The following is a 25,171-nucleotide window of genomic DNA, read 5'->3' as shown; positions in this document are numbered from 1 at the left end:
GAATACAGGTTTCCATCATTCTTGCTTACTTCGACGAAGAATTTTCGTAAAACTGCGCCAAGTCCTCCACTGTTGCTGGTTCAGAAATTGTTTTTCTTGAAGATACGCTTTAAAAATCGTTTGACTCGCCTTCGTTGGTTTCTTTCTCTTGTCTTTTAATAATTTGGTGATTTTCTGCTCGTCGAACTGCACAAATCTCGCCATTTTCCCAGTCGTCAGAGCAGTTGCCGTGTGACGTGGGAACGGGGTAACGATCGGTTAATGACGTGGGAACGAGGTTGCAATCGGTTAATTTTTGATGTAGGACAATTGACGTCATTTTAATGACGTTAATCGTCGTATAATAGGTACATCTTCCAAATTTGGTCGGCGCTAGCCGGTTAGCTGGAATTAACCGGGGATTGAAGAAATATTTTGAATGAATAATATCGTATCATCATTAGTGCCGGAGTCTTAAGCGGAGTCGGAAACTCTACTCACGACTCCGTCAGTTTGATATTCACTAGATCGCAACGCTCTCTGCTTCTAATTACGACTCCGACGCCCACTCTGTCACTTGTAAAAAAAAAAAAATTAAAACTAGAAGTGAGGTTGCGATAGCCTTTTCAGACTTCAGCGTTTTTGAAGTTCTGCTTTTCACTCACTCACACTTAAACGATATAAGCCTTGTTTCCATCGTTTTAGTGTGGACGGAAGGCGAAAAAAAAGAAAGCGTTTTAAAACCAGTCTAATAATAATAGCTAAGCTAGGACTCCGAAAAAAAGGAAATGCAACTTGTTCTCAAACTAAGTAAGAAACACGTTACATGAGACTGGCCGTTAGTCACAATAATACATTAATCCAGTGCAAAGAGAATGCAAAAGGGTCTTGATTTCTTTGTTATTCATAGCGCGTCGAAATACGAGAACGCTGTGATAACTTCTAGTTATCGTGGCCAAACAAAATATCCTTCAAGTAACAACACTTAGCCCAAAGTTTGAATCTTCAATCTCAAGAATTGATAGATTAAAAAAAATTTTTTACTGTGAAAGACTACTACTACAACATATCTACCGGAATGTGAGATTGTCCGTTAATGCGCATGCCTATTTTTATTATTTAGGTAATAATTGAAGGATTGATTGGTGGTTACCTTGGAGACATTGCAATCAGCGATGCTGTGTTAAGTATAAATGAGAATTGCTCCTTTACGCCAAACGACGCTCGAGTTTTTCCGGCCGGTAGGTAGACTTTTGGTTCACATGTGCAACGCAAATTCAAATGTAATCGCACACAGTGTGATTTAGTAGAACAACGAAAGCGAAAATGCATGCGCAAGGAATGGTTAACTTTCCATTTTCTTGCACTTGGGGGACTGCGCGTGCATTTGTGCTTACCCCCCCCCCCCTTTGCATGTTAACATTGTAAACGAAAATACAAGCACAAGCGCAGCAAAGCGCGACCTGTCCCTCTTCTTGAAAAAACATCATCCTGCGCCTGCGTATCTTTAGTCTTTTGCTTCACACGTTTGAACATGCCTTTCTCTTACGCTGCATTTGAGTTTGCTTCACACGTTGACCAGGCTTACAAATGAATTTTGATAAAATGATAAACTAAACTTACGAGTAAAAGATCATTAGTATAGTGTAAAACTCCAACCAAAGGGACTTTCTACTGGGTTTCATGATTAAGAGGAGAGGAGGGTCTTTATTGGAAGGACTGTAACATTTAAAGAATGCATGAGGGACTGTAAACGTTAGGTGCATAAAATGCATGATAACTGGTCGTGAAAAGAAAATCAAGACTCTGAGAATAACGTACGATGTAAAACAGGTAACCTTTTTGCTCCTCTTCCCATTAAGATCCCAGTGTGATCCTCAGAAAGGGTTTCTTTCAATAATTGTATTAGCTAAGATGTGCGTAAGTGCGTAAACGTCCAGCTAAACGAAAACGATTTGATCTGTTAAAACTGACCCGTTAAACATTCCATGCTAAAGAAAAGAAATAAAAACGACCTGATTACACAATTCCTATAGTTAGCGTTACCCTTGAATAGGGTGTCATTTTTTGGGGGGGGGGGGTAGGTACCTTAAAAAGGTATCGTTCCTCGATTTTCTATTTTGAAACAGGTCGGGTGTAAGAACCTTTGTCAGGCACACACCAATCCTAAATTTACGGGAGTGCCCCCCCCCCCCCACCCCCGCCCCTCTTCGTATAGAGCAGGTGCTAATGTTAAGCTATATTTACGTCTGTATTTGTGTCGATTTAATTCAAGCTTCAGAATGTCAAGACTCCCTTGGCATGGCAAGCGGTGCAATTTCTGATGAACAAATCAGCGCCTCTTTAGAGATGAATGAAGATCGTGCTGCCAACCGGGCAAGACTGCACATCCAACCAAGTGGGAGTAAACAAGGATCATGGGTGGCTGGCACAGCAGATGCCAATCAGTGGCTGCAGGTTGATCTGGGTAGTAATTACATCAGAGTAACACGTGTAGCAACACAAGGAAGGAGTGTTTACGGCAACCAGTGGGTGAAAAGTTACAAGCTGCAGTACAGTTATGACGGAGTGAATTTCCACTACTACAGGGAACACGGGAAAAATACTGACAAGGTGGAGTAGATTCAATACATAGAAACGCTCATCAGTTAACTTCTAAATAAATTCTACACCTCTTTAAATTATAATTAACTGGTAGGTAGCGGCCCTTTACAAAGAAAAAACTTGACAAACTTCCCTTGACTTGAGTGGACACAATTTCAAACCAGCCGCTACTCATTTTAATCAAAACTATAACAAAATTCCCGAACGTGATTGTTTATTAGCAGCCTGATTTGAGCACTAATAGGACAGTGTACTCGTCATGGTTATACTTAGACAGTGTAACAGGACAATTAAAGCGCCATGCCTGTGTAATTGGACAGTACGAGTCATTTTGCGTGCGCTGTTGTAGTGCATTTTGTTGAGTAATAGTTTGCATGCCAGTAAATAGGATGGGTAAAATTTAGTTTAGAAAATAATAGGGATTTATATAGTACGGATGCTTCAAAGTTGTAGATCTCTCACAATTATTTCTACTCTTACTTATTTAGGAATTTACTGGCAACACAGACCGTGATACTGTTGTGTCACATGTCCTAAACCCACCAATCATAGCACGTTACGTCCGTTTTCGACCAATCACGTGGTATGGCCGGATATCAATGAGAACGGAGCTCTATGGATGCCAAGGTACTGAGAGAGGGTTTAAGGGTTTTTTCCCGAAAATATCGCTTAAAAAAGGAAGTCAACATATTTTTGTTTGTTATCCAACTCTACTCAGAGGAGTGAAAAAATACTGCGCAAATCGGCTATACCGGTTATCCTGATCGCGTGCAACACATAACACAGTTCCAATTTTGGTCTTCAAGAAAGAAAAACTTTGGATACTTAAATCTTTTTTAGACGTTTCAGTGTGTTGTATCGCTGTCAAATTTTACTTGACATTTAAAATATGAAACCTCGTAAAAGAAAGCAGCGAAGCTACACATGAAAATCATTTTTATAAGATGTATGTCTTAACGCTGTGCAATGCGTGTGTTAATTCTGTGAATTCTTTAGAATGTCAAGTAACCCTTGGCATGGAACACGGTGCGATCACAGACGGACAGATCAGTGCGTCTTCAGAATGGGACGCCAATCATGCCGCCATACAGGGCAGACTGAACTTTCACCAAGCCGTAAGTAAAATGGGCGCTTGGTCAGCTCTTACAAACGACGCCAATCAATGGCTGCAGGTTGATCTTGGTAGTTACTACACTAAAGTAACACGTGTAGCAACACAAGGAAGGAACAGTCCTGATTCACTTGTCGACCAGTGGATAACTATGTACCGACTGCAATACGGTAACAATGGAGTGAATTTTCGCTACTACAGAGAACAAGGAAAAACCGCAAGCAAGGTAAAATGAATTTGATTCGTCAAAACGTGCATAACTTTTCCTTTATTTTAACTTTTTTAAAAATTCGCTTTCGGACGTAATGGCCTAAATGGTTAGTTCGTCGATGGACCCTGGGACAAGAGGTCGGGGTTCCAGCCCTGGCCGGGATCATTGTGTTGTGTTCTTGGGCAAGATGCTTTACTCTCACAGATCCTCTTTTCACGTAGAAGTATCATGGATACCGATGACAGACTTTTAAAAGAAAACAGGGGGTTAACCTGCGATGGACTACTATCCCATCCAGGGAGTACTCCGTTATTGATGGTTCGGTGGAGTAATGCGGCGGCAACGAGAAACCATCTGGCTATCCCATCTTTAGGATTGAAAATAACTTAACTTGACGCTGGGAACTTAAATTCGGCTTATTTACATTTCGTGCAAAGTGTGAATATCTTTAATTTAGTTAACACGCCCCGGGCGAATGCGATTCTATAATTTGGTAATCATTTTTGTATAGTTCCACCCCGGAGCTTTATCACTGGATAACTTTGTCATAGGACTGAACATGGTTTTCATTGAAAAGAAATTTTCATTTGAAAAAATTGTTGACCATTGTTGTTGACTTTTCATCTGAATCGATCTGTTGGCTGTTGCTAATAGTTTAGTTTAAGACATGTTAAAGATATTTTAAAAGTTAAGCAATACGTTTATGTCATATCTCTTACAATTCGTCATCTTATTTGTTAAGGATTTTGCTGGAAACTCAGACAAGGATACTGTTGTTTCTCATGATCTAAACCCACCAATCACAGCACGGTACATCCGTTTTCGACCAGTGACCTGGAACGAGCACATCTCAATGAGAGTGGAACTTTTTGGCTGTCAAGGTATTCTCTAAGTTCTTTTGCTTGCCAACGAATGGAGAGTTTTTTTATTCTTGGTCCTTGCCTTTCTGGACGCAAAAGCCGATTTTCGCGAAAAAAAAAAATTAAAATCACAGCGCTTTCAAAGAAAACAAACCACGTCGTATTTGCTTTTGAGTAAATGGCACATTATGGGCAAAAAATGAAAGATAGCATCGATTTTGTAAAAATACCGGTTTCAATTACGTCCTCCAGAATATAATTTCCTAGTGAAGTATATACATTTGAAAAACGACTCTAAATTGCATCCTAGTGCGCGTATGCAAATACAGTCAACTCTCTCTAAGACGGACACCTTCGGGACCGGTCGTAGCTGTCCGTCTTAGAGAAGTGTTCGTTCTGTAGAGAGCAGAGACGTAATCCGTTAAAAGTTAGTAAGCTTGGTATACACGTATCCTTAGGGTGCTGACTAACTTTGCTTTAGGTCGATACGAAGTTTGGAAGTATTTTCGCTAATAAAACATGATAAAAAACGCTTCTCAAGTGTCCGTTAATGATTTCAAAATGTCTGTTGTCCGTCTTAGAAAGGTGTCCGTCTTATAGGGAGTTTGGTTACAGTAAAAGACTGAAAACGGCAGGAACCATCACCAGGTGTCCGTCTTATGGAGTTGTCCGTCTTATAGAGGTGTCCGTTAAGAGAGAGTTGACTGTATGACCAAACACAACTTACAATACTATAAGGGCGTAATAGAAGCGAGCTCCTAATTATAATGTTCACGAAAAGGACAACAATGAATCTCTTTGTAATAAAAGTGGTGACGGGTAATGGACAGTAGTTTTTTCCAAAACGGGCAATGTTCTTATTTTGTTCTTCTATTCTGCCATTGTGCGTTTGTTGTTAGCTGTTGTCATTGTTTTAGTTATGCATGTAAAACTTCAAATTCAAATTTAACCAACGTTGTAACATTCTTTCTCAAACTCATTAATAATTCATGAGCTTATGACCCAATAAGGTTGCATCAATTAGGTCAGGTGCATGTATGTTGATATCCAATGAACATACTGATCAAGACACGCTCGATTAGTTCAAAAACTGATCAAGATACTGATCAAGAAACTTGAATTTAATCAGTCTTTATAAGCTAATTACCGCAATTTCCTGCTTGACTCATTAATTACAACAACAACACGGCCACATGTTACTCCTTCTCAGACACCGTTACATTGGTTACAAGTGCAGTTTTTGAATTTTCCTTTCTTGAAAACAGCTTCCTTTTTGAAGATTAACACAACGGGAGGTTTGGTAGCCTAATGGTTAGTGCGCCGGACTACGGATCGAGCAGTCCAGGTTCGAGTCCTTGCCGGGGTCATTGTGTTGTGTTCTTGGGCAGGACAATTTACCCTCATTGTGCCTCTCTCCACCCAGGTGTATGAAAGAGTACCGGTAAATTTAATGCTCGGAGAAGACCCTGCGATGGACTGGCATCCCATCCAGGGGGAGTAGAAATACTCCTAGTCGCTTTATGCTACAGAAACCGGGATAAGCTCCGGCTGTTTGGGCAACTAGGCTCGACGCAGACTTTCAATAAAGTCCTTCGTCTTGTTTATTACTCGATCTCGCGCTTCGTCCTCGCCGCGCACGGCCCTTCGCGGCCTGGCTCGCTTCGCTCGCTTTTTACTTGAACTCGTGAGGTCGACTTGTGGCAAGTCTAGGCTCGACGCAGACTTCACCTTTACCTACCATATACTCAAACACCATTTAAATAGTTTTAGTTTTTATTGTAGACACGACCACATCAGCTAAGCTGTGATTTTGCGTGTTTAAATGCTTGATTAGAAAACACGAGCCGCCAGCGAGTGTTTTCTTAATCCCTGAATTATCACAAATATGTCCCAAACAGATAAATGATTTTTAACCAATTGGGCAATTGAAAAGCCAAAATATCAAGCAAAACAATTGACGGTAGTAACAGATGCGGTGAAAAAAACAACGTTTTTAACCGCGGGGACTTTTGTAGTGTCAACTATCCCTAGTTATTATTTATAACACAGCACTGTATTTGTGTCAATTCCATCAAAGGTTTAGCATGTCAACAAGCTCTTGGGATGGAAAGTGGTTTGATCACGGACGGACAGATCAGTGCCTCGACAGAACACAATTCTAATCACGCTGCTGAACAGGGCAGACTTAACTTTCAACCTCCTCCAGGCAAATCAGGAGGCTGGAACGCTTTATACAATGATGTCAATCAGTGGCTACAAATTGACCTTGGTAATCAGTACACTAAAGTAACACGTGTAGCAACACAAGGAAGGAGTGAATCGGAAGGCTGGGTTACCAAATACATGCTGGACTACAGTAACAATGGAATGAGTTTTCATGACTACAGGAAGCCATATCACACCACACATCAGGTCAATACAGCTAGATGTATCAAAATGTTGAATACACTCTTTTAATATTTAACAATTATTCCATTAGCGCGCGTTGGATATGAAATGGTAGATAGCCAACCAGGCGCGTAGCTCCGAGTTGGCTATAACTATCTCATATCCAACAAGCGCGAGTGGAATAATTGTCTTATTAAAAACATGCAAAGAATTGTGCCCCGGGAAAAAAAAAAAAAAAAAAAAAAAAAAAATCCCCCTTTTTAAATTTTTACAAAAAAAGACGTAACGAAAAAAAAAAAAAAAAGGGATATTCCATAATAATAAAAAATAAAAAAGAAAATTGCAATTACCGAGTTTTATTGGTTAACAGGCAATGGTATATGAGCTCATATACCATTGACCACAAATATGGTAGCCGATACGCGTTTACGAGAACAGCCGGGGAGCTCAAATATTGCAATTATTTGCGTGTTTTTAATAAAACAATTATTGCACTCCCGCTTGTTGGATATGAGATCGTTATAGCCAACTCAGCGCTACGCGCATCTTTGCCTATCTACAATTTTATATCCAACGCGCGCTCATGGAATAATTGTTAAGTATGCCACGAGAAAGTGTTGTGTATAGAACATCTAATTTTCGGCCCAGGTTGAACGTTCAGAACTTTTTCGAAGATTTGAGCCTAAAATGTTCTTAAAATGTTCAATTTCAAAAGACAAAGTAGTATTGCGGTAACCTATTTTTTCAGCCTCGACTTTCTCAAGGTTTTAGGTGTATATTTCAGGAAATCGTTATCAATTTAAAAAAAAACAAAGGACCTACTTATTAGCAGGTGCATTGTAAGCTTTTACTGTTGAACAGTGTTCAAAAGCAGATAAACGTTTGGAGAGACGCGCGAAATTAGTACAAATATCTCGCGATATTTTTACTCTAGGATACCAGTTTAACCGGTCAATTGTTTTCCTCTTAATTCCTTTGAGCACGCGCAACACGAAACACAGTTAAAAGTTTGGTTTTCTGGAAAGAAAAACGTTCAATAAAATATCTCTTATTATACATTTTTGTGTGTGTTGACTCGCCCCACGGGCTCGCCAAAGTACAGAAAAACTCGTAAAATTATTAATATAAATGAATAAAACCTCCGTATTTATGTCTTCATACTTTGTTAAAGATCACAGCCACTTTATTTCATTCCCGTGATGGTGTAGAGAGTCTAGAGACAACCGAAACCACCTGGGTCAAGTTCTCTATACGTCATGCTCAGCCGAGATTATGATGACAGAATATTTTTCTCGCACGTGTGAAAAGTTTGACTAGTGCTGTTAACCGATAAATGTATCTATTCTTTATACTCTGATTAAGAGTATTTCTTATTGGAAAGATAGAAAACTAGATAAATAGCTATTTCTTAACCAGCAATACTGTTAAGATATTTTGTTGCCTTTGAAAAACCGTGTTTCAAATTTAATGATGGTCTAAAGCAGTTGTAAGTTTGAAATTGTCGCTAACATTTATTATCATTTAGGAATTTGTTGGAAATACAGACAAGCACACTGTTGTGTCACATGACCTAAACCCACCAATCACTGCACGTTACGTCCGTTTTCGACCATTAGGCTGGCACAACCACTTAGCTATGAGGGTGGAGCTATACGGCTGTCAAGGTACTGAGAAGAATTACAATCACTGTACATTTAAAAACACGATAAAGTACCCACGTGACCGTACAAACATAGCATACGCTAACTTTACCCGAGACATGATTTAGCTATAAAGCCTGGTTTTCAATAAAGACGCAAGCACAAGCGTAATCACGCGAAAAAGACAAACAACTTTGTGCTTGTGCTTGCGGCAAGCACAAGCACAAGCATCAAAATGCAATGCGCATGTGCTTTTGCTTGCGTCAAAGCCGTTTTCCTGGTGGAATAAAAGCTGTTATCCTTGCGTTTGTGCTTGCGTTGGTATGAAAACCAGGTTTTAGTCAGCACCACAATCAGGACAATCAGCTACCATAACTCACGCTACGGACTGCACATTGGACTTATCATAGCGCGCAGAATTGCTTTGCTCTATAATCAACATCCTTAGTCCGCACTGAAATTTGTTGATCCTCGTCAATACGAGCATTGCGCTCGATAAATTAGAGGAATAAATGTTTGCGTGACCTGCCTAAAAATTCAACATGTTCATTATTTTAAATACGCCATAACCTCTCCCTTATTTTGCTATGCCAACCCGCAGTAACTCTAGCGTGCGTTCTTCCGTAGATATCGTGTGTGAGCTCCCATGCCTACCGGGACAGTATTGCGATGAGGTCACGGGACAGTGCGTTTGCGACTCAAGCCTTCGAGACGAAGAATGGTGCAGGAAAAGACAAAGTATCTCTTTTTAATATTCCGTTTTAGACGCTGCATGTTTCTCTTTTGATGAGTTTCTTTATTCCCATTACCTGTTTTCTTGATAATTACTGATGTGGAAAGGAGAAATTAGGGATTGATAGCCGCTGGGAATTTTGACAACATCAAGTTGCTTTTCTTTGATGCAGAAAACCGTTCATTTCTCTGTTATTGTTGGGGAACGGGCCCGGTTAGGGGCCCTTCGTGTAGTCTTAAGATTTCCAGCTATGCGAAACAGAAGAGTCAGTATAGTTTACATCTTTTTTAAGAGTAGAATTTTTCATGATTCGGTGAATACAGGTTCAATAAAATCATGGATTACTTAACTCGTGTGATTTATGTGAACACAAGGATGAACTTTATACATCCTATTTAACTTTGTTTGTTCTTCATAACTCGTTTGACAATCGTTTTGCAATATTTCAGATACATTAATTTTAAATCTCGCCTTTAGAACTGAAAGTTCTCAGTCTTTTTCAACTGCACCTTTCCCTTACCTTTTAAGAGTTCGTCCATCGTATTGAATCAACTCAGCTTTACATCATTGCCTTTTAGGATATTTGCCTTTAGCGATAGACAAGCTTCTTGAATCAGCTGCTATTTACTGGACGATGGACGATGATAAAAAGATCAACAACGTTGTGGGTTCTGACTTTGGTGTTGTACCGAGGGAAGTGAACACTATAAACGGAATCAGAGGCAAAGCTTTGAATGTCAAACACGGAGTCAGCGGGACGTTTACTCTCACCGAGGGACTTGTTCCCAGTGAGTGCCTCTACAACACATCTCAGTGTAACGAAGGGTTTACATTAATGTTATGGCTGTGGTACAAGCACAATAGTGCTGGACAAGTCTTTCTTGAATCTAACAGAGATAACTACAGAGGTCACAAAATGTTTCAGGTTAACACTGGTACACCTCAACTAGCTTATCAAATTACAAACTCCAACAAGAAATGTATCGTTGTGTTTTCGAAACCGAAAGAAGTATGGACACATTATGTACTAACCTACACATCTCTGGACGACTTAGACAGTATAAACGTATTTGTGAACGGAGAGGAAGTTAAAGACTTTGTTTTCAAGGGATGTAGTGACGGTAATTTTGCTGCAAACAATGTCACCCAATTCTTCGTCGGCGACTCCAATGGCGATCTTCCTGAAGCAGCATTTGACGAGGTTATTATTTGGTACAGAAAGCTATCCAGCGAGGATATAGTCACAGCTTATAGTTATTACAAAGGTAACTTGTTGAAAATCTTACTCCTATTTCATTACTAAGTGGGATTAACCTCCTTTAATTAGCATGCAGGTAATATCTGGTAGATGTAAGGTGGGATTTGAAACTCTAACTGGTAAATAAGGACTGATTTTTTATTTATATCGTTTCCTCGTAACAACTTTTCGCAGGAGATCCCAACCTACAACTACACGTTAACTTAGATTTTACTGGGACCACTTGGGATGCAAGGCTGTTGGATCACGAAACAGACGCGTTTGAAAACTGGAATCAACAATTAACAAATCACGTAAGGAATAGTAAAACATTAAACAAGAACTGGTCCAGACATGTTACGAACATGTAGTATTTTGCATAATGTGAGTACACTGTTCTGCACATGCTTTGCGGATCTATGTAGATCCCTTTGATAATTAGTGTGTGTGTCTGTGAAACGGCATTCGCTCGATTTCCCCCTTATTACCAAATCCATGTATTGGCAGACAGATAAGTCGTAGAAAACATTTGAATAGAATATCAGAAAGGTTTTTTGGTTGAAAATTAAAAAATATTCGAGCTTTTGACTGTCTTCTTTGCCGAGTATTTTTAAGCAAAATCAAACCATAAGTGTTTGGTAACCAAAGGCATGATCTAGGCATGATTTCAAGCTTTTCGAGATCATGCTAAAAATTGACAACTGTTTCTCATTGAAACCATTATTGAATATCATATAAAGTGCCGCAACCCGATACTCAAAGGTTTTCCCTGACAGTATTTCCTTTCCTTTCTATCTATGCAGATCCAATCATTGTATCATAATACAAGTGGCGATATTGGCGTTACAGTTAACAAATATTGGTAAGTCGTAAATTTCACTTTCGACCAGATTGCCTTACATTGTACATTATCGAAGTCTTCAGATCTCATTAACATACTCAAATTCCATAATATTCACCTGCTTAAATGACTTCAATTTATGTTCTCTTCAAAAAAAAATCATTGCTACCCAATCCAAGATTCATTTATATCATTTCCTTCTTAACAACTAAGCCATACTACAAAACAAGAAATTTCTCCCGCGTGTTACCAAGAATTTTCCTAATTTTCTTTCGCTAGGGACAAAGCGTTAATATGCGTTGCCGAGTGAAATCCTAAAACGTTAAAGATGTGAATAATACACTGCTCATGCTAATGCTAGCAAACCAATCAAGGAAAGTGATTTCAAACACTTTTCTACAGTTTTGGTATTTACTAAGTACTGATACTGACAGTAATTTTTCAAGCCACTGAGCGATTAACCTAACGAGTTACATGAAGTACAACTTGTTTGTTTCTACAGGGACGCTTCAGGCGCAGTGGGGTGTGAGTTTACAGTGAAATTTACAGACACCGGATACAGTGCAGCTGAACCTGTTATAAACTGGCTCTCACAAAGCGCTTACCAGATAAACAAGCTTAAAGCAAACGATAGTATGTTTAATTTAATTCCTCGTCAATAATTAGTCCTTTTGTTGTAAATCTCGTGCATAAAAAGGTTACAATTTCGGCCCAAAGAAATGTATTTTGGTGAAAATGTCAAGTCGAGGCCACACGCTGATGTTAATTTCTTATTCTTTATCCAGATTAAATCTATTTATTCCACATATCTGTGGTGTACAACTAACTGTTAGTTGAAGACACAATGATCTTAGTATAGTATAATAACTTTCCCTCCGTACTCATTGCGTGCCTATGTCCTCTCTTTCTCAGTATTTATAACAGCTGTCAGCCTTCAAGCTCAGAACGCTTCAAAACAACTCTCCATTGACTTGTCTATCACTTGGAACGGACCAACTGAACTGTTACACGGAATATTTCAAGGTTATGAGATATTTTACCGTGATACTAATCTTGGTAAAGACTTCAATGTCACCCTGAGGACAACTGATACGTTTTACGAGATACGTGATCTGCAGCCTTACACGAAGTACCTGATCACAGCTCGGAGTTTTACTTTGGAAGGCGAAGGAAGAATGAGTGAACCCATTTATGTATGGACAGCGCCAAGAGGTAACCTTAACTGTAACCCACCACAATACTACCTTGCCCGTCTACACCTTCACCTCATATAGTTCTTGCTTCCTTGTAAGTCTTCGGGAAACTTCGTGTATCTTCGGATAAGTTCGAAAAATGATCGGAAACGTTCGTATGGCCTGAAAACAGCAATCAGAAGTTGCTCCAAATGTGAAAAGCCGCCGCGTAGTTTTGTAACAGTCTTAACCCCCACCCCCAACCCCCCGTTCTTAAACGCTGCGCCGCCTCTGCTTGCCTAAAGTAGAAATAAAGTAGATTGATGGTCTTTAGGAACAGCAGCTGGGTTTGGCTCCAGTACTTTATTCTGCAGGGATAATCCTCTTGAGTCTGGTTTTGTAGTGTTGACCTTCAGGGCTTCATTCTTATCCTGAGGGAAAGATTCCCTTGAATCTGCCACTTTTGTGTGCTTTGTAATTCCTCTGTTTTCGACTTTTGTCGGAGTGACGTTTTTTTACGTTTTGGGTCTTCAATCCTCCAGTTTTATTTATCAGTTAAGATTAGTTCGTTTTACTTGATTGTTGCTTGCCATTGTTCTTATTAAGTTCCCTTTATTTGTTGCTTTCAAAGCTCCGATCCACTCTCCCACTAACATCACAGCATTCAACAAAAGCTCCACCAGCCTTCAAGTCAAGTGGGTTACAATCCCTACTAAGCAGGGCATTGGAAAGGTCACAGGATACATCGTTGTTTTTTTCGCTGTCAAAGATGGAAACAGTACTGCACAAAATGTCAGCGTGACGTCTGGAAACCTTAACGAGACGACTCTTGTCGGTCTCCAGAAGTTTTCAAACTACAGTATTCAGATCCTTGGTTTTACAGACGTAGACAAGCTAGGTCCGCTGAGCGATCCAGTCCACGCCATGACAGGCCAGGATGGTAAGCCTCCGAAGATTAACCTGAGAAAGATACAGGCATCAGTAATTCAGTTCTAAACTTTGGTTCAGACTATTTTCATTGTTAAAACTGACAATTCTTAAATTGCACAGCTTATTAACCTACAGCTAATCGGAAAAAAGCAAAAAAGTGCGCGCGACATAACCGAAAGGTAGTATGGGTAGCAGTAGAGAGCTACTGCACGTGCTGAATACTAATAAGATGGCGACATGACAGACGCAAATTTGCACGTTTTCTTTCTCTTCAGACATATGGGAAAAAGGTACTTTTATCCACGCTGAATTTAAGAAGAATTTTCAAAAATCAAATACATGCGACAGAAAACGTAAAGCTACAGAAAAAAGGCCTCCTGAGAGGAAAATCAAAATCTTCACGTGTAAAAATACAATAAATAGTTAACAATTAGACCTATTTCCAATTAAATAATAATAAAACCTTTTTGTTTTGCTAGTTCCAAGTCTTGCTCCATCAAGTGTAACCGCGCAAGCCATAAACTCCACCAGTGTCCTTGTTAGTTGGGGTCCAGTGCCTAGTGAAGGCAGACATGGTATCATCATTGGGTATGGTGTGTTCTACACAGAACAGGACGCTTCACCCCCAGATTGGAAACAGCAAACTTGTTACAACATGTCCTGGTGTGAAATAACGGATCTTGATGCGTACACTCGCTATTACATCAACGTCACGGGTTTGACAATCGAAGGGTTTGGAACCCCTGCAGTTGTAGAGGCCCTTACGCAGAAGGGTGGTAAGGTCTAATGTCTTGTTACAATATCGATATACTGTCATCTTAGAACAGTTATAAGATTAAAAGGATAGGGAAAAAAATCATCAACTGTCAAAACTAACATTAAACGAAATGCATTGAACAGGAAACGAAATGCATTGAGGTAAGCAGTGCTATTAAGGAATCATCTGCTGATTCCTTTCAAGATTTCGGATGAAGATAGGCACAGATTGTTGCCCTGTTTTGAAGTCTAAAAAATTAGTTAAGTTTAAACCATACTTCATGCATTGGTACCCCCATGTCCACACCTCCCACCCCCCCCCCCCCAATAAAAGCTACACACCCCTCCCTCTCCGGAATCCGGCTATCTGCGTTTTACGTTTCTCATTTAATTCCTGGCCATTCCTGTGAACAACACAAGACAATACAATGTCTAAATCTCACAACTTATGGCATTATTTCGTTCAGTTTCAGACCAGCCTCCAGCAAACCTTACAGCTTACAACACAAGTTCTACCAGCATCCAGATCACTTGGGATCTTGTTCCTCCAGATGAAGCATATGAAGCTACGTATGCGTATGAAGTGACCATAAAACGCGCAGAGAATTCCAATGACACGATGGAGATTAAGGCCATATTAGGCGCTTGTGTGCACACTACTAATATGACTTTGCACCAGACCAACCTGCTCATTTACACGGCATACAATATCACTGTAACTGGTGTAACTGTAAAAGGATTCGGGAAAACAAGTGACGAGTTAACTGTTCTAACAGACGAGGAGAGTAAGTATATCACAATAAAGTGTCTTTTGCTGTTTTTGCCTCGACTTACTGAACAGTGGTCGATAACAAAATGGTATCAATAACTAAAGAGCCAGTGTAAGAAGCATGTTTTGAGTTTTAGAAAACTACATCCCCACGACTACACAGTTATACTTTTCAAAACGAAAACTACTTTAGTTGTTTTCATGAAAGCAGTTGTCGACAACTAGTTTTTCCAGTTTTCCCCGGTCTGTGAGTCAGTTGTCGACACCAAAGCCATCATTAGCATTTATTGCAAGCGGTTTCAGTCCCAAAACCGAAGCACTATAAGCTCTATCCAACACTAATAATTGTCAACAACCAACTTTTTAATCTGTCGAGGCACTTTTTCTTTTTACGCGGACTATTACAAAGCGCACTTCGTTTTGAAGGGGAAGGGTGCACAATAAAAAGAGAGAAAACATGCATTTCGCAAGATACATCTGCAAGATTCGTCTCGTTTAGTGCTCAGAAGTACGGCATGAAGCTTCAAAGATAAAAGATGTACAAATGTGTATACTTTAAGCTTAAAACGATTCGATTCGCACAACTGATGAGAAGCACTATTCTCTAACCTTGAAAACTTAATATGTACCCTAATTGTAGCAATATGTTTTATCGCCTAGTTTCTCTATAAGCATTAGTGTGTTGCTATAGTCTTAAGCAAATAAAAATCACTTGATTTTTCTTTTCAGTTCCTGAAGGAAGCCCGCAAAATATTACTCCAGCGGCAACGTCCCCTACAAGTGTGACGCTTGCCTGGAAACCGCTGACCAAAGACTTTGCAAATGGACTTATTTTGGGATACCACATTTTATTGCTTGACAAATTACGGAACGAGACTAGGAATATAACTGTACAGTCTTTAGATCAGGCAAACATTGAAAACCTTTTTCCCTACACTGAGTATGAAGTGCGTATTGTGCCATTCAACGGCAAAGGACAGGGGAATGCAAGTGATGTCATTTTGGTCAAAACCAAGGAAGCTGGTAAGTAAGGGGGCACTGTTATCTTTTGTTACCACGACCTGGAGATGCTCCACAGGAAACCCAACAGCAGTTGGTTTGGTTGTGTACAGGAACCCGACATCTGACAGGATCCCGTTATATAAGCAGTAGAGGAAGATGATAACAGGACAAATACCTGGGTTCTAATTTTCTTTTGAGTAAATAAGCCAAATATAAAACATGTGAACGCCAAGTTGTAGTCATACAGCGCATTTTATCATTTGCATATGCAAAAAGCATTGTATAAATGCATTACCATTACTAATAGGCCTTAGTAACGATCGGTGAAAATTCCCGACACATTTTACAATGCACTTTGTCTGTGGCGATCGGTAGACTTAATTTTACTAGAAATATTCATTCGATCTTACTTTTGAAACACTAAATTTTCGGTGGCCTTCATCAGAGTAAAATAACGCCAACCAATTTTTAATTTCTTATCAGTGGAGTGTAAGCGCGCGGAAGTGGTTTTCTTTCGTTTTCCAGTTTGTTCTCATTCCACCCTGATTCCTTCTTTTTCAGCTCCAAGCCGCCCGCCCTCAAATCTTACAGGCCAAGCTCCAAGTTCAACTAAACTGACGTTGGACTGGAGACCAGTCGACGAGCTGCACATAAATGGCATACTACGTGCTTACGTCATTTCTTACTTTGTCACGCATTCACCACATGTCACGCGTCACAACATCTCGATACCTGTAACCAGCACTCGTAAACGACGGGCTATAAGCGATTTCTCTTCACCGAGTTATGAGTTAAGTGGATTAAAAAAGTACACGACATACACTATTCAGGTGATGGCTTACACTGTTGATTATGGAGTACCAAGCCATGAGATCAACATTACAACAGCCCAAGATGGTAAGTTTATATTTATCAGTAAAACGATACAATATATATTACCCACTTTGTTGGCTTCAATACCCTTCGCCAAGTCTCTCGCGTTTATCGTCTCTCAGAAAAGTAATGCACATTTTGTCTCTTTGTATAATATTTCTTATTCATGAACTAGGGTCTCTCAGTTTACCTTTACTGAACACCTGGAAATTGACGAAGTAATGGTCCAAAATCAGGCATTTGACTGCATTTCATAAAAGTAAACCCAAAATTACTTCTAGTGTAAGAGATCAGATTTTAAATTAACTTTTAGAGCGTGTTTCTGCGTCCCTCAGAATAACAATTTATTTTTAAACTGTTCTCCTTTCCTCGACACTGCGATGAGTGACTACTGTTAACATATTCACTTCCATCTAAAACTGACGCACCGAATTCCTAAAAAAAACAGTCACCATACCGCCTACATTTTTATTTTTAAGAACTTAAATTGGCGTAAACTTTCGTTTATCAATAGTCTTTGTTGGAATTATATTACTGACTAAATTTTCATCGGAGTGGTATTTGGTCTGTGTGTCGTAACACTGCTGTATGGAAGAGCTTTTTGCCAAGTCAGATGTTCTATCTTTATTATTTTCTAACTATTTTGATATCTTTCAGTTCCAAGCCACTCGCCAATTAATGTGACCGCGTTCAACACCAGCTCCACAAGTATAAATGTCACGTGGGACCCCGTACCTAATGATCACGTGAATGGCATTGTTCTGGGGTATCGCATATTCTACAAAAAGGCAAATAACCCATTCGACGACTTCACAAATATTACAGTAAATTCAAGTGTTTTTGATGTAGAAATAAATAGCCTGGAATTCTTCACAGAGTACGAGTTACGAGTCTTGGCATTTACGATAGTTGGAGATGGAAACATTTCATTGCCTTTATTCTGCATAACAGACGAGGATGGTAAATATAGTTTTTGCATTCAAAACATAATGTAGTGATTTCCATGCACACAGCGCATGAATCTTCTGAAATATTTAACATTTTCAGGCCAAAATGTGTTAAATTACAAAAATTTCTTTTACAAAGAACAATCGTAAAGATACCGTTGACGTCATGTTTCCTGACGAGTTTTTAATGCTGAATGAACCGGTTGAAGCATCTTCTGAACTCCCTCGGAAATCTTCGGCAAATTTCGTGATCTTCGCAAAAGTTCAAAGAAAGCTCGGAAACGTTCGTATGGCCTTCGAACAACACTCTGACAATCTTCGGAAATCTTCGGCCTGGAAAATTCAAAAGTTGCTTAGAAGGAAGAAAGTTGCTGGAACGATGAAACGTTGCTCAAAAGTTGCCGAGCACAATCGGGACAGGCCTAGTCATCAACCCTCTGAATGAAAAAATCATCCTCTCCCCCACCCCGACTCCATTCACAAAGTCATGATCCCTGCAACACACTGATTATTAAGGGAGAACTTTTTAAAGGCGTGTCTTCAACTGAAATTCGCCTGTTACTAACTTAGTTCGTCTATTTCTTAACAGTCCCAGAAAGTGCTCCTGTCAACTTGTCATCACTTTACGTCAACACAACAGCTTTAACAGTTAACTGGTTTCCTGTCATCGAAGCAGACCGAAATGGCATTATATTGGGTTATTGGGTCGCCCTTAGCAACAACACGGGTGAATTTATGAGAAATGTCAGCGTTCTTGGCTCTGAGGTGTTGACTACTATACTAGGAGGATTGGAAGTTTGGACAAATTATAGCATGCAAGTTTGCGCATTCACTGTAAAAGGAAACGGACCTTGGAGTGGAATTGTCCGGGGAGTTACTGACGAAGAAGGTAAATACTAAATATCTCAGAATAGATAAATTATGTCTCAGGGGTTCTATTGTGTTTAGCGTGTTTCGTTGGCACACTTTTAGACCGAAGAATATATACATTGCGTTTAGCGTGTTTCGTCCATCACGCTTTTAGAACGAGGAATATACATTGTGTTTAGCGCGTTTCGCTAGCACACTTTTAGTCGTACGATTTTCAGAACGAATAATATCACATTGCGTTTAGCGTGTTTGGGCCATCACGCTTTAAGAACGAGGAATATACATTGTGTTTAGCGTGTTTCGCTAGCACAGTTTTAGTCGTACGACTTTAAGAACGAATAATATAACATTGCGTTTAGCGTGTTTGGGCCATCGATCACACTTTTAGAACGAGGAATACATTGTGTTTAGCATGTTTTGTTGGCGTTGCGTTTAGCGTGTTTGTCCACTCGACAACTATTTTCGCCCAAACACGCTAAACGCAAATTATGTGATATTATTCGTCCTTAATGTCGTACGATTAAAAGTGTGCTATAAACACAATGTATATTTCTCGTTCTAAAAGTGTGATGGCCGAAACACGCTAAACACAATGTCTTCCTCGTTCTAAAAGCGTGATGGTAAACGTGATATTATTCGTTCTTTAAGTCGCACGACTAAAAGTGTGCTAGCGAAACACTCTAAACACAAAGTATATTCCTCTTTCTAAAAGCGTGATGGCCCAAACACGCTAAACACAATGTATATTCCTCGTTCTAAAAAATATACCTTGTGTTTAGCGTGTTTTATTGTCACTCTTTTAGCGAAGAATATATACATTGTCATACGTTCAGTTGACATGTACTTTTTTGGGTTTAGCGTGTTTCGTTGGCACACTTTTAGAACGAAGAATATATACATTGCGTTTAGCGTGTTTCGTCCATCACGCTTTTAGAACGAGGAATATACATTGTGTTTAGCGTGTTTCGTTGGCACACTTTTAGGACGAAGAATATAAACATTGCGTTTAGCGTGTTTCGGCCATCACGCTTTTAGAACGAGGAATAGACATTGCGTTTAGCGTGTTTCGTTGGCAGACATTGCGTTTAGCGTGTTCCGTTGGCAGTCACTTTTAGAACGAAGAATATATATACATTGAGTTTAGCGTGTTTCGTCCGTCACGCTTTTAGAACGAGGAATAGACATTGCGTTTAGCGTGTTTCGGCCATCACGCTTTTAGAACGAGAAATACACATTGTGTTTAGCGTGTTTCGTTGGCACACTTTTAGAACGAAGAATATACACATTGCGTTTAGCGTGTTTTGGCCATCACGCTTTTAGAACGAGGAATATACATTGTGCCGGTTTAGCGTGTTTCGTTGGCACGTTTAGAACGAAGAATATACACACTGTGTTTAGCGTGTTTGGGCCATCACGCTTTTAGTCGTACGACTTTAATGATATACACATTGCGTTTAGCGTGTTTAGGCCATCACGCTTTTAGAACGAGGAATATACGTTGTGTTTAGCGTGTTTCGTTGGCGTTGCATTTAGCGTGTTTCTCCAGTCGACAATTATGTTGTCCACTCGTACGACTCGTACGAGTCGACAACCCATCGAAGAGCCCTTGCTCAAAAATATGATGGATAATTTCTAAGTGTCCTTAATGAGATGCATTTCTCCACTGGACTGATGACATTTACGACTCGTATCAGGTCGTGTATATTGGACATGGGTGAAATATAGATAATTAAATGTCGTTACATTTGTCGCGTCAAGCCGAAACGGATACCAAATTACAGAGTGCGGCATTTTGACTGGACATGTATCAGAAATTCTCAAGTAGTTCTGCGTACGAAGCGACACGTGTTCCAATCACTTTATAGATGTAATAGGTAAAAAAAGTTGTCTTTGCCTTGCGGCAAATAAACTTCGAAAATTATTGAAATGTTCATAAAATGTTCGACTTGCATACTTTGATTGTTTTGTCGAAACTTCGTATGTTTTTCCTTTGGTTTTGCTTTTGCTGCACTGTTAATTGATTTAAAGAGCTGTGTAACATGGTCAAGCCAATCAGAGCAAACATACTATCATTTTAACCAATCAGGAGCTAAAACAAAACCAATTGCGACCAACACGCGTTTTCGCGCGCTTGGTAACGGTTACATGTTTTTTCTTCGAGTTGTGATTGGTTTATTGCATGTATTACTAGCGGTCATTGTGACTGGACAAAGCTACTTCTTTGGTCAGCTTTTGGTGTTAGTCTAGACATTAGAAAGAACGCTCATCTACGATACTTGTTCTTAACTTTACAACGTAGTTCTAAGCAAATTAAAAATAAAGATTCAAAGCAGCACCAGTAATAAAGGCTATTGGATAATCGCTATTGATCCTGCTTTTCTTACTAATGTAGCTCCTCGCGTTGCGCCGACAAACATAACTGCGTTCAACACAAGTTCCACGAGTCTTCATGTCACGTGGCAACCAATTAGCACGCAAGGCCTGAGAGGCATCCTGAGGGCTTACCGTGTGTATTACATTGAACAACAGACCTACTTCGCTCGCTCGCTTAGGAATGTTACAGTGGACCCTGCCACATTAGAAGTCGAGTTAGTCGATCTGTACAAGTTCACCAACTACACTGTGTATGTTGTGGCGAGGACAAACAAGGATGGAGTGAGCAGTGAAAAAGTTAACGTTTCCACGGATGAAGACAGTAAGTACCGATGATATCTAGTCTATAACTAAAGCCTTTTTAGAGATGTGATTATCGATCATCATCATCATTATCATCATCGATCTATTATTATTGTTCTAAGCATTGAGTTCAGAGTAATGTTTTGCCTCCACTACACATCCGGACACACATCTCAGTTATAAATCGGGTGCGTTGGCCAGCCGAGCCACCGTCCCGTTTATTCAATCTCAACAGACAATACAAAAAATTACAAACTATGAATAGCATTAGAAAACTTAATGCACCAGAGCCGGACACGAAAACCCCTAAAAACCAGCAAGTGAAGAAAACGGGGAACGTGTGCCCCCGACCAAGGCAGTGGCGCAACCCTTGGGGTTTTAGGGTATTCTTATCTAACATACTGTATATCGTAAACAAATACTTTTCGAAATATATGATCTTTACAGTGATACAATTATAATAGGAGAACTAAATATTTAAACAAAACGAAGCGTAAGCCTGCATCCACGGATGACAAAGGAAATAAAAATAAAACCAAACATTGACCAAAACGTGGCGAAGGCTGACCGTAGAATGTCTCACCTTCCTAACGGCCACCTATTACAAACTCAAATCCCACTATACATTGCACACCGCAAACCCGCGCCCAACCCTCTGGTCCGTGCCGGCAAAACAGTAATTTATGCTAATCTACGACTATCACAAATTACATTTTTTATTTGTGATGTATTAATCAAAAGATACCTTTCGAACATGCCAGCGTGTTGTAAGGTCTTATTGTTTTGTTTTTGTTATTGTTGTTGCTGTTGTAATTGTTGTTGTTGTTTTGTTATTGTTCATACTATCCGACTAACCACAGATTACATTTGTTCTTGTGAAGAACCTGACAGAGCACCAACTGACGTGGAGGTCTGGACACCACACTCAACAGCCCTTCATGTAAGCTGGAATGAAGTACCCGATGCTTACAAAAATGGAATCATTAGAGGGTACAAAGTTCAATATACAGAAATGAACACGAACGGTTCATCCGAGACCGAGGACCTTCAGCCCTGGAAACGATCGCTGAGCATCACGGGATTAAAGAAATTCACCCTGTATAACATCACTGTTATAGCGTACACGAGCAAAGGAGATGGAGTATCATCTATCAAAGTTTTCATGACAGATCAAGATGGTATGTTTGCTATTTTAGAAATTAAAGTCCTTGCTCGCATTTAAACATTACGCGTGTGCCCCGGGTGTCCATCCCTGACCGTCGGTGCGCGCAGTGTTGTTGAAGAAAAAACGTTTCTTACGACTGCAACAATGCTCGCAACCATTTTTAACATGTAGGTGATGTGGATGTAACTTTATTTAGCCACGTAGCACTGGTGATTTCGTTTTCGTTCCAGCGAAAAGAGTATACGTCAAAACTGATTTTTAAATCACGGTATTTGCGATTTCTCCATTCTTAGAAAAATGGAGAAATCGCAAATACCGTGAAAGCGACACAGATAGCACATTTTCTAAAGCACAGTGTGTTTCTTAAGGAAGTTTTCCTGATGCTGTTCTTTGATCTTCTTATGAATTGTTTTCATAACCTATTTATCTTTTTGCTAAAAGGCGGCGGTTTGGGGCGAGATTAAAATTAAAGCAATTTGTCTTACAATCATAAATAGAACGCATAGGGCGTTTGCTTAATTTCCTGGTCATTTACGTGGCCTTTTTCGATGGAAATTACTTTACATTTCTTTGTTTCCGTTACTCATCGATCACCCTGGTGATCGCCGAGACGAAAAACATCAATCTTCGAGTCAATATTCGTTCAGAGTGTACAAAGACAGCTGTAATCAAACTGAAATTTAACATAAATAGAAGCGTTAGCATAATTTTTACACTATGCATAGTACATCGCTTGTAAATCCAATAAAAGGTATTATATAGTGACAGGTTTCTTCTATTTAGTTTTCATTTAAATCTCATGCACTACAGACGTAATATAAATATAGAAATAACATAGCCATGTGTTGTTATCTCTCTCACTTGAAGTTTAATCACAATTGCAATTCCTCCAACACACGAAAAAAAATTAAGCGCGCCTCGATTTCGCCAGTTTCGTTGATATTTCGTGTTATTTTCAACTCTCCATAAATAAAGAGCTGACGACTGAATTATTAAAGTAACTGATAACCGAGGAAAAAAGTTGTTGCTGTATTCTGAATTCACTTCATTTTGTTCAGAAAGAAGATAGTGTCTAGTTTTCTTCTGTTTGTTTACACAACATCTGCCTTGCTGTCTTTACAACTGCCGTTCGAAGCTCGCGAAGACGCCAGCAACACAAAAATGGATTGATGGACGAGTTACTAAATACTAAAGTGGTAGCAAAGTTCCATTCTGTTTGCCAGTTGTTCTCAGAGATTCCATAGAGAGTCAGTATGGCATACATTGGCAAATAACATAACATCAAAGCTAAGTAGAACACGAAAGTGTTCATTGCACTTCTTTTCAATCGCCCCATGTTTAAGTTATTTTCAGCATTGAAACTTTGCACTGCCTGTTGTTGAGCCTGGATTTGTATCTGATGCCGACGAACAATGTGATAAATTCTGATGTAAGAAAATGTGGAAATAACAAGACAAATGATAGTACCAGCGCCTGAAAGGGTGGTATGTACACGCGTATTCCAGAAAAAGAACCCTGATGTAGATAAACCATATAATTACTAAAGTATATTTAACACGGGATTTAGTCACTAAAGACGCATATCTCATGTGATAGTGAAGAGCCAGAAATCGATCCACAGTGATGGCTGTTATTGTGACGAGAGAAATCCCAGATAGGGAAGCCCCTATCACCGTCCAAACATGGTATACGAAAAGGTCCTGCGTAAGTTGAAGAGCAATATATATCGGTTGAGCAATGAGACCAACAAGGAAGTCCGAAAAAGCGAGACTGAAGAGCATAATCACTGAAGTTGAGCGAATGGAAGGAGTTCTTATTATGGCGGCCAATACCAAAGCGTTGCCCAGAATGGATATGAGCATCAGTGGAGCATTAAGAACACAGTTTATGATCAGATAATAGTTCCTGGAGCAGAGTTGTCTTCATTGTCTGAATGATGAGTCTGTCGATCCGTTGTTGTGTTTGTCGGTGTTGTTCATCATCAGAGAATATGAACTCTTAGTGTTGTAAAACTGTTTTTTTTTTTTAAATCGAAATTGGCAAAATAACCCTGGGTTACGTTCTAGTGAAAAGAATGTAACAAATGTGTTCGAGCAGTGGAGACGCTAACGACACAGTTTAGTGCATTTTTAGAACGTCCGGTGATTCTTAGTAAATAACACCAACTTACTTTGAAGTTTTTCATGAAATGTGTTCATTAACTATTCATTTTTTCCGAGAAAGTGACACCACTTTGTGGCAAGTTTTTACCAACTCTAATGACCGGTAATTAGTTCGGACAGTAACACAAACATAAACTTCAACTTTAGTATGAGGGACTTTTTTAGTGCTTTTGTTTCAACCAGTTTAAGGCGTAAAATTATAAGAATTTGCCTTTCAATTCAAAGTAAATAGAACTCAAAGGGCG

The 25,171-nt window shown here is 39.5% G+C and overlaps 1 protein-coding gene across 1 annotated transcript in view; it reads left to right on the top strand.

The window, feature by feature from the left end:
* LOC144630296 (uncharacterized) overlaps positions 1-25,171 on the top strand; it is a 50,369-nt gene that overhangs the window by 11,885 nt on the left and 13,313 nt on the right. The window contains exons 9-30 of the mRNA XM_078488627.1: positions 1,103-1,220; positions 2,255-2,592; positions 3,072-3,210; positions 3,580-3,920; positions 4,648-4,786; positions 6,843-7,177; positions 8,679-8,817; positions 9,421-9,531; positions 10,105-10,791; positions 10,959-11,077; positions 11,567-11,625; positions 12,107-12,237; positions 12,517-12,816; positions 13,408-13,716; positions 14,186-14,482; positions 14,930-15,247; positions 15,961-16,254; positions 16,795-17,130; positions 17,764-18,066; positions 18,643-18,942; positions 21,316-21,618; positions 22,481-22,777. Of these exons, the coding sequence (XP_078344753.1) occupies positions 1,103-1,220; positions 2,255-2,592; positions 3,072-3,210; positions 3,580-3,920; positions 4,648-4,786; positions 6,843-7,177; positions 8,679-8,817; positions 9,421-9,531; positions 10,105-10,791; positions 10,959-11,077; positions 11,567-11,625; positions 12,107-12,237; positions 12,517-12,816; positions 13,408-13,716; positions 14,186-14,482; positions 14,930-15,247; positions 15,961-16,254; positions 16,795-17,130; positions 17,764-18,066; positions 18,643-18,942; positions 21,316-21,618; positions 22,481-22,777 (5,713 nt within the window). The remainder of the gene's footprint in view (positions 1-1,102; positions 1,221-2,254; positions 2,593-3,071; positions 3,211-3,579; positions 3,921-4,647; positions 4,787-6,842; positions 7,178-8,678; positions 8,818-9,420; positions 9,532-10,104; positions 10,792-10,958; positions 11,078-11,566; positions 11,626-12,106; positions 12,238-12,516; positions 12,817-13,407; positions 13,717-14,185; positions 14,483-14,929; positions 15,248-15,960; positions 16,255-16,794; positions 17,131-17,763; positions 18,067-18,642; positions 18,943-21,315; positions 21,619-22,480; positions 22,778-25,171) is intronic.

The sequence above is a fragment of the Oculina patagonica genome, chromosome 11 (assembly GCF_052425735.1).
Source record: "Oculina patagonica isolate OP01 chromosome 11, crgOcupat, whole genome shotgun sequence".
Classification (NCBI taxonomy): Eukaryota; Metazoa; Cnidaria; class Anthozoa; order Scleractinia; family Oculinidae; genus Oculina; species Oculina patagonica.
Note: the sequence above shows the minus strand (reverse complement) of the source record. Positions and strands in the feature narration are given on the sequence as shown.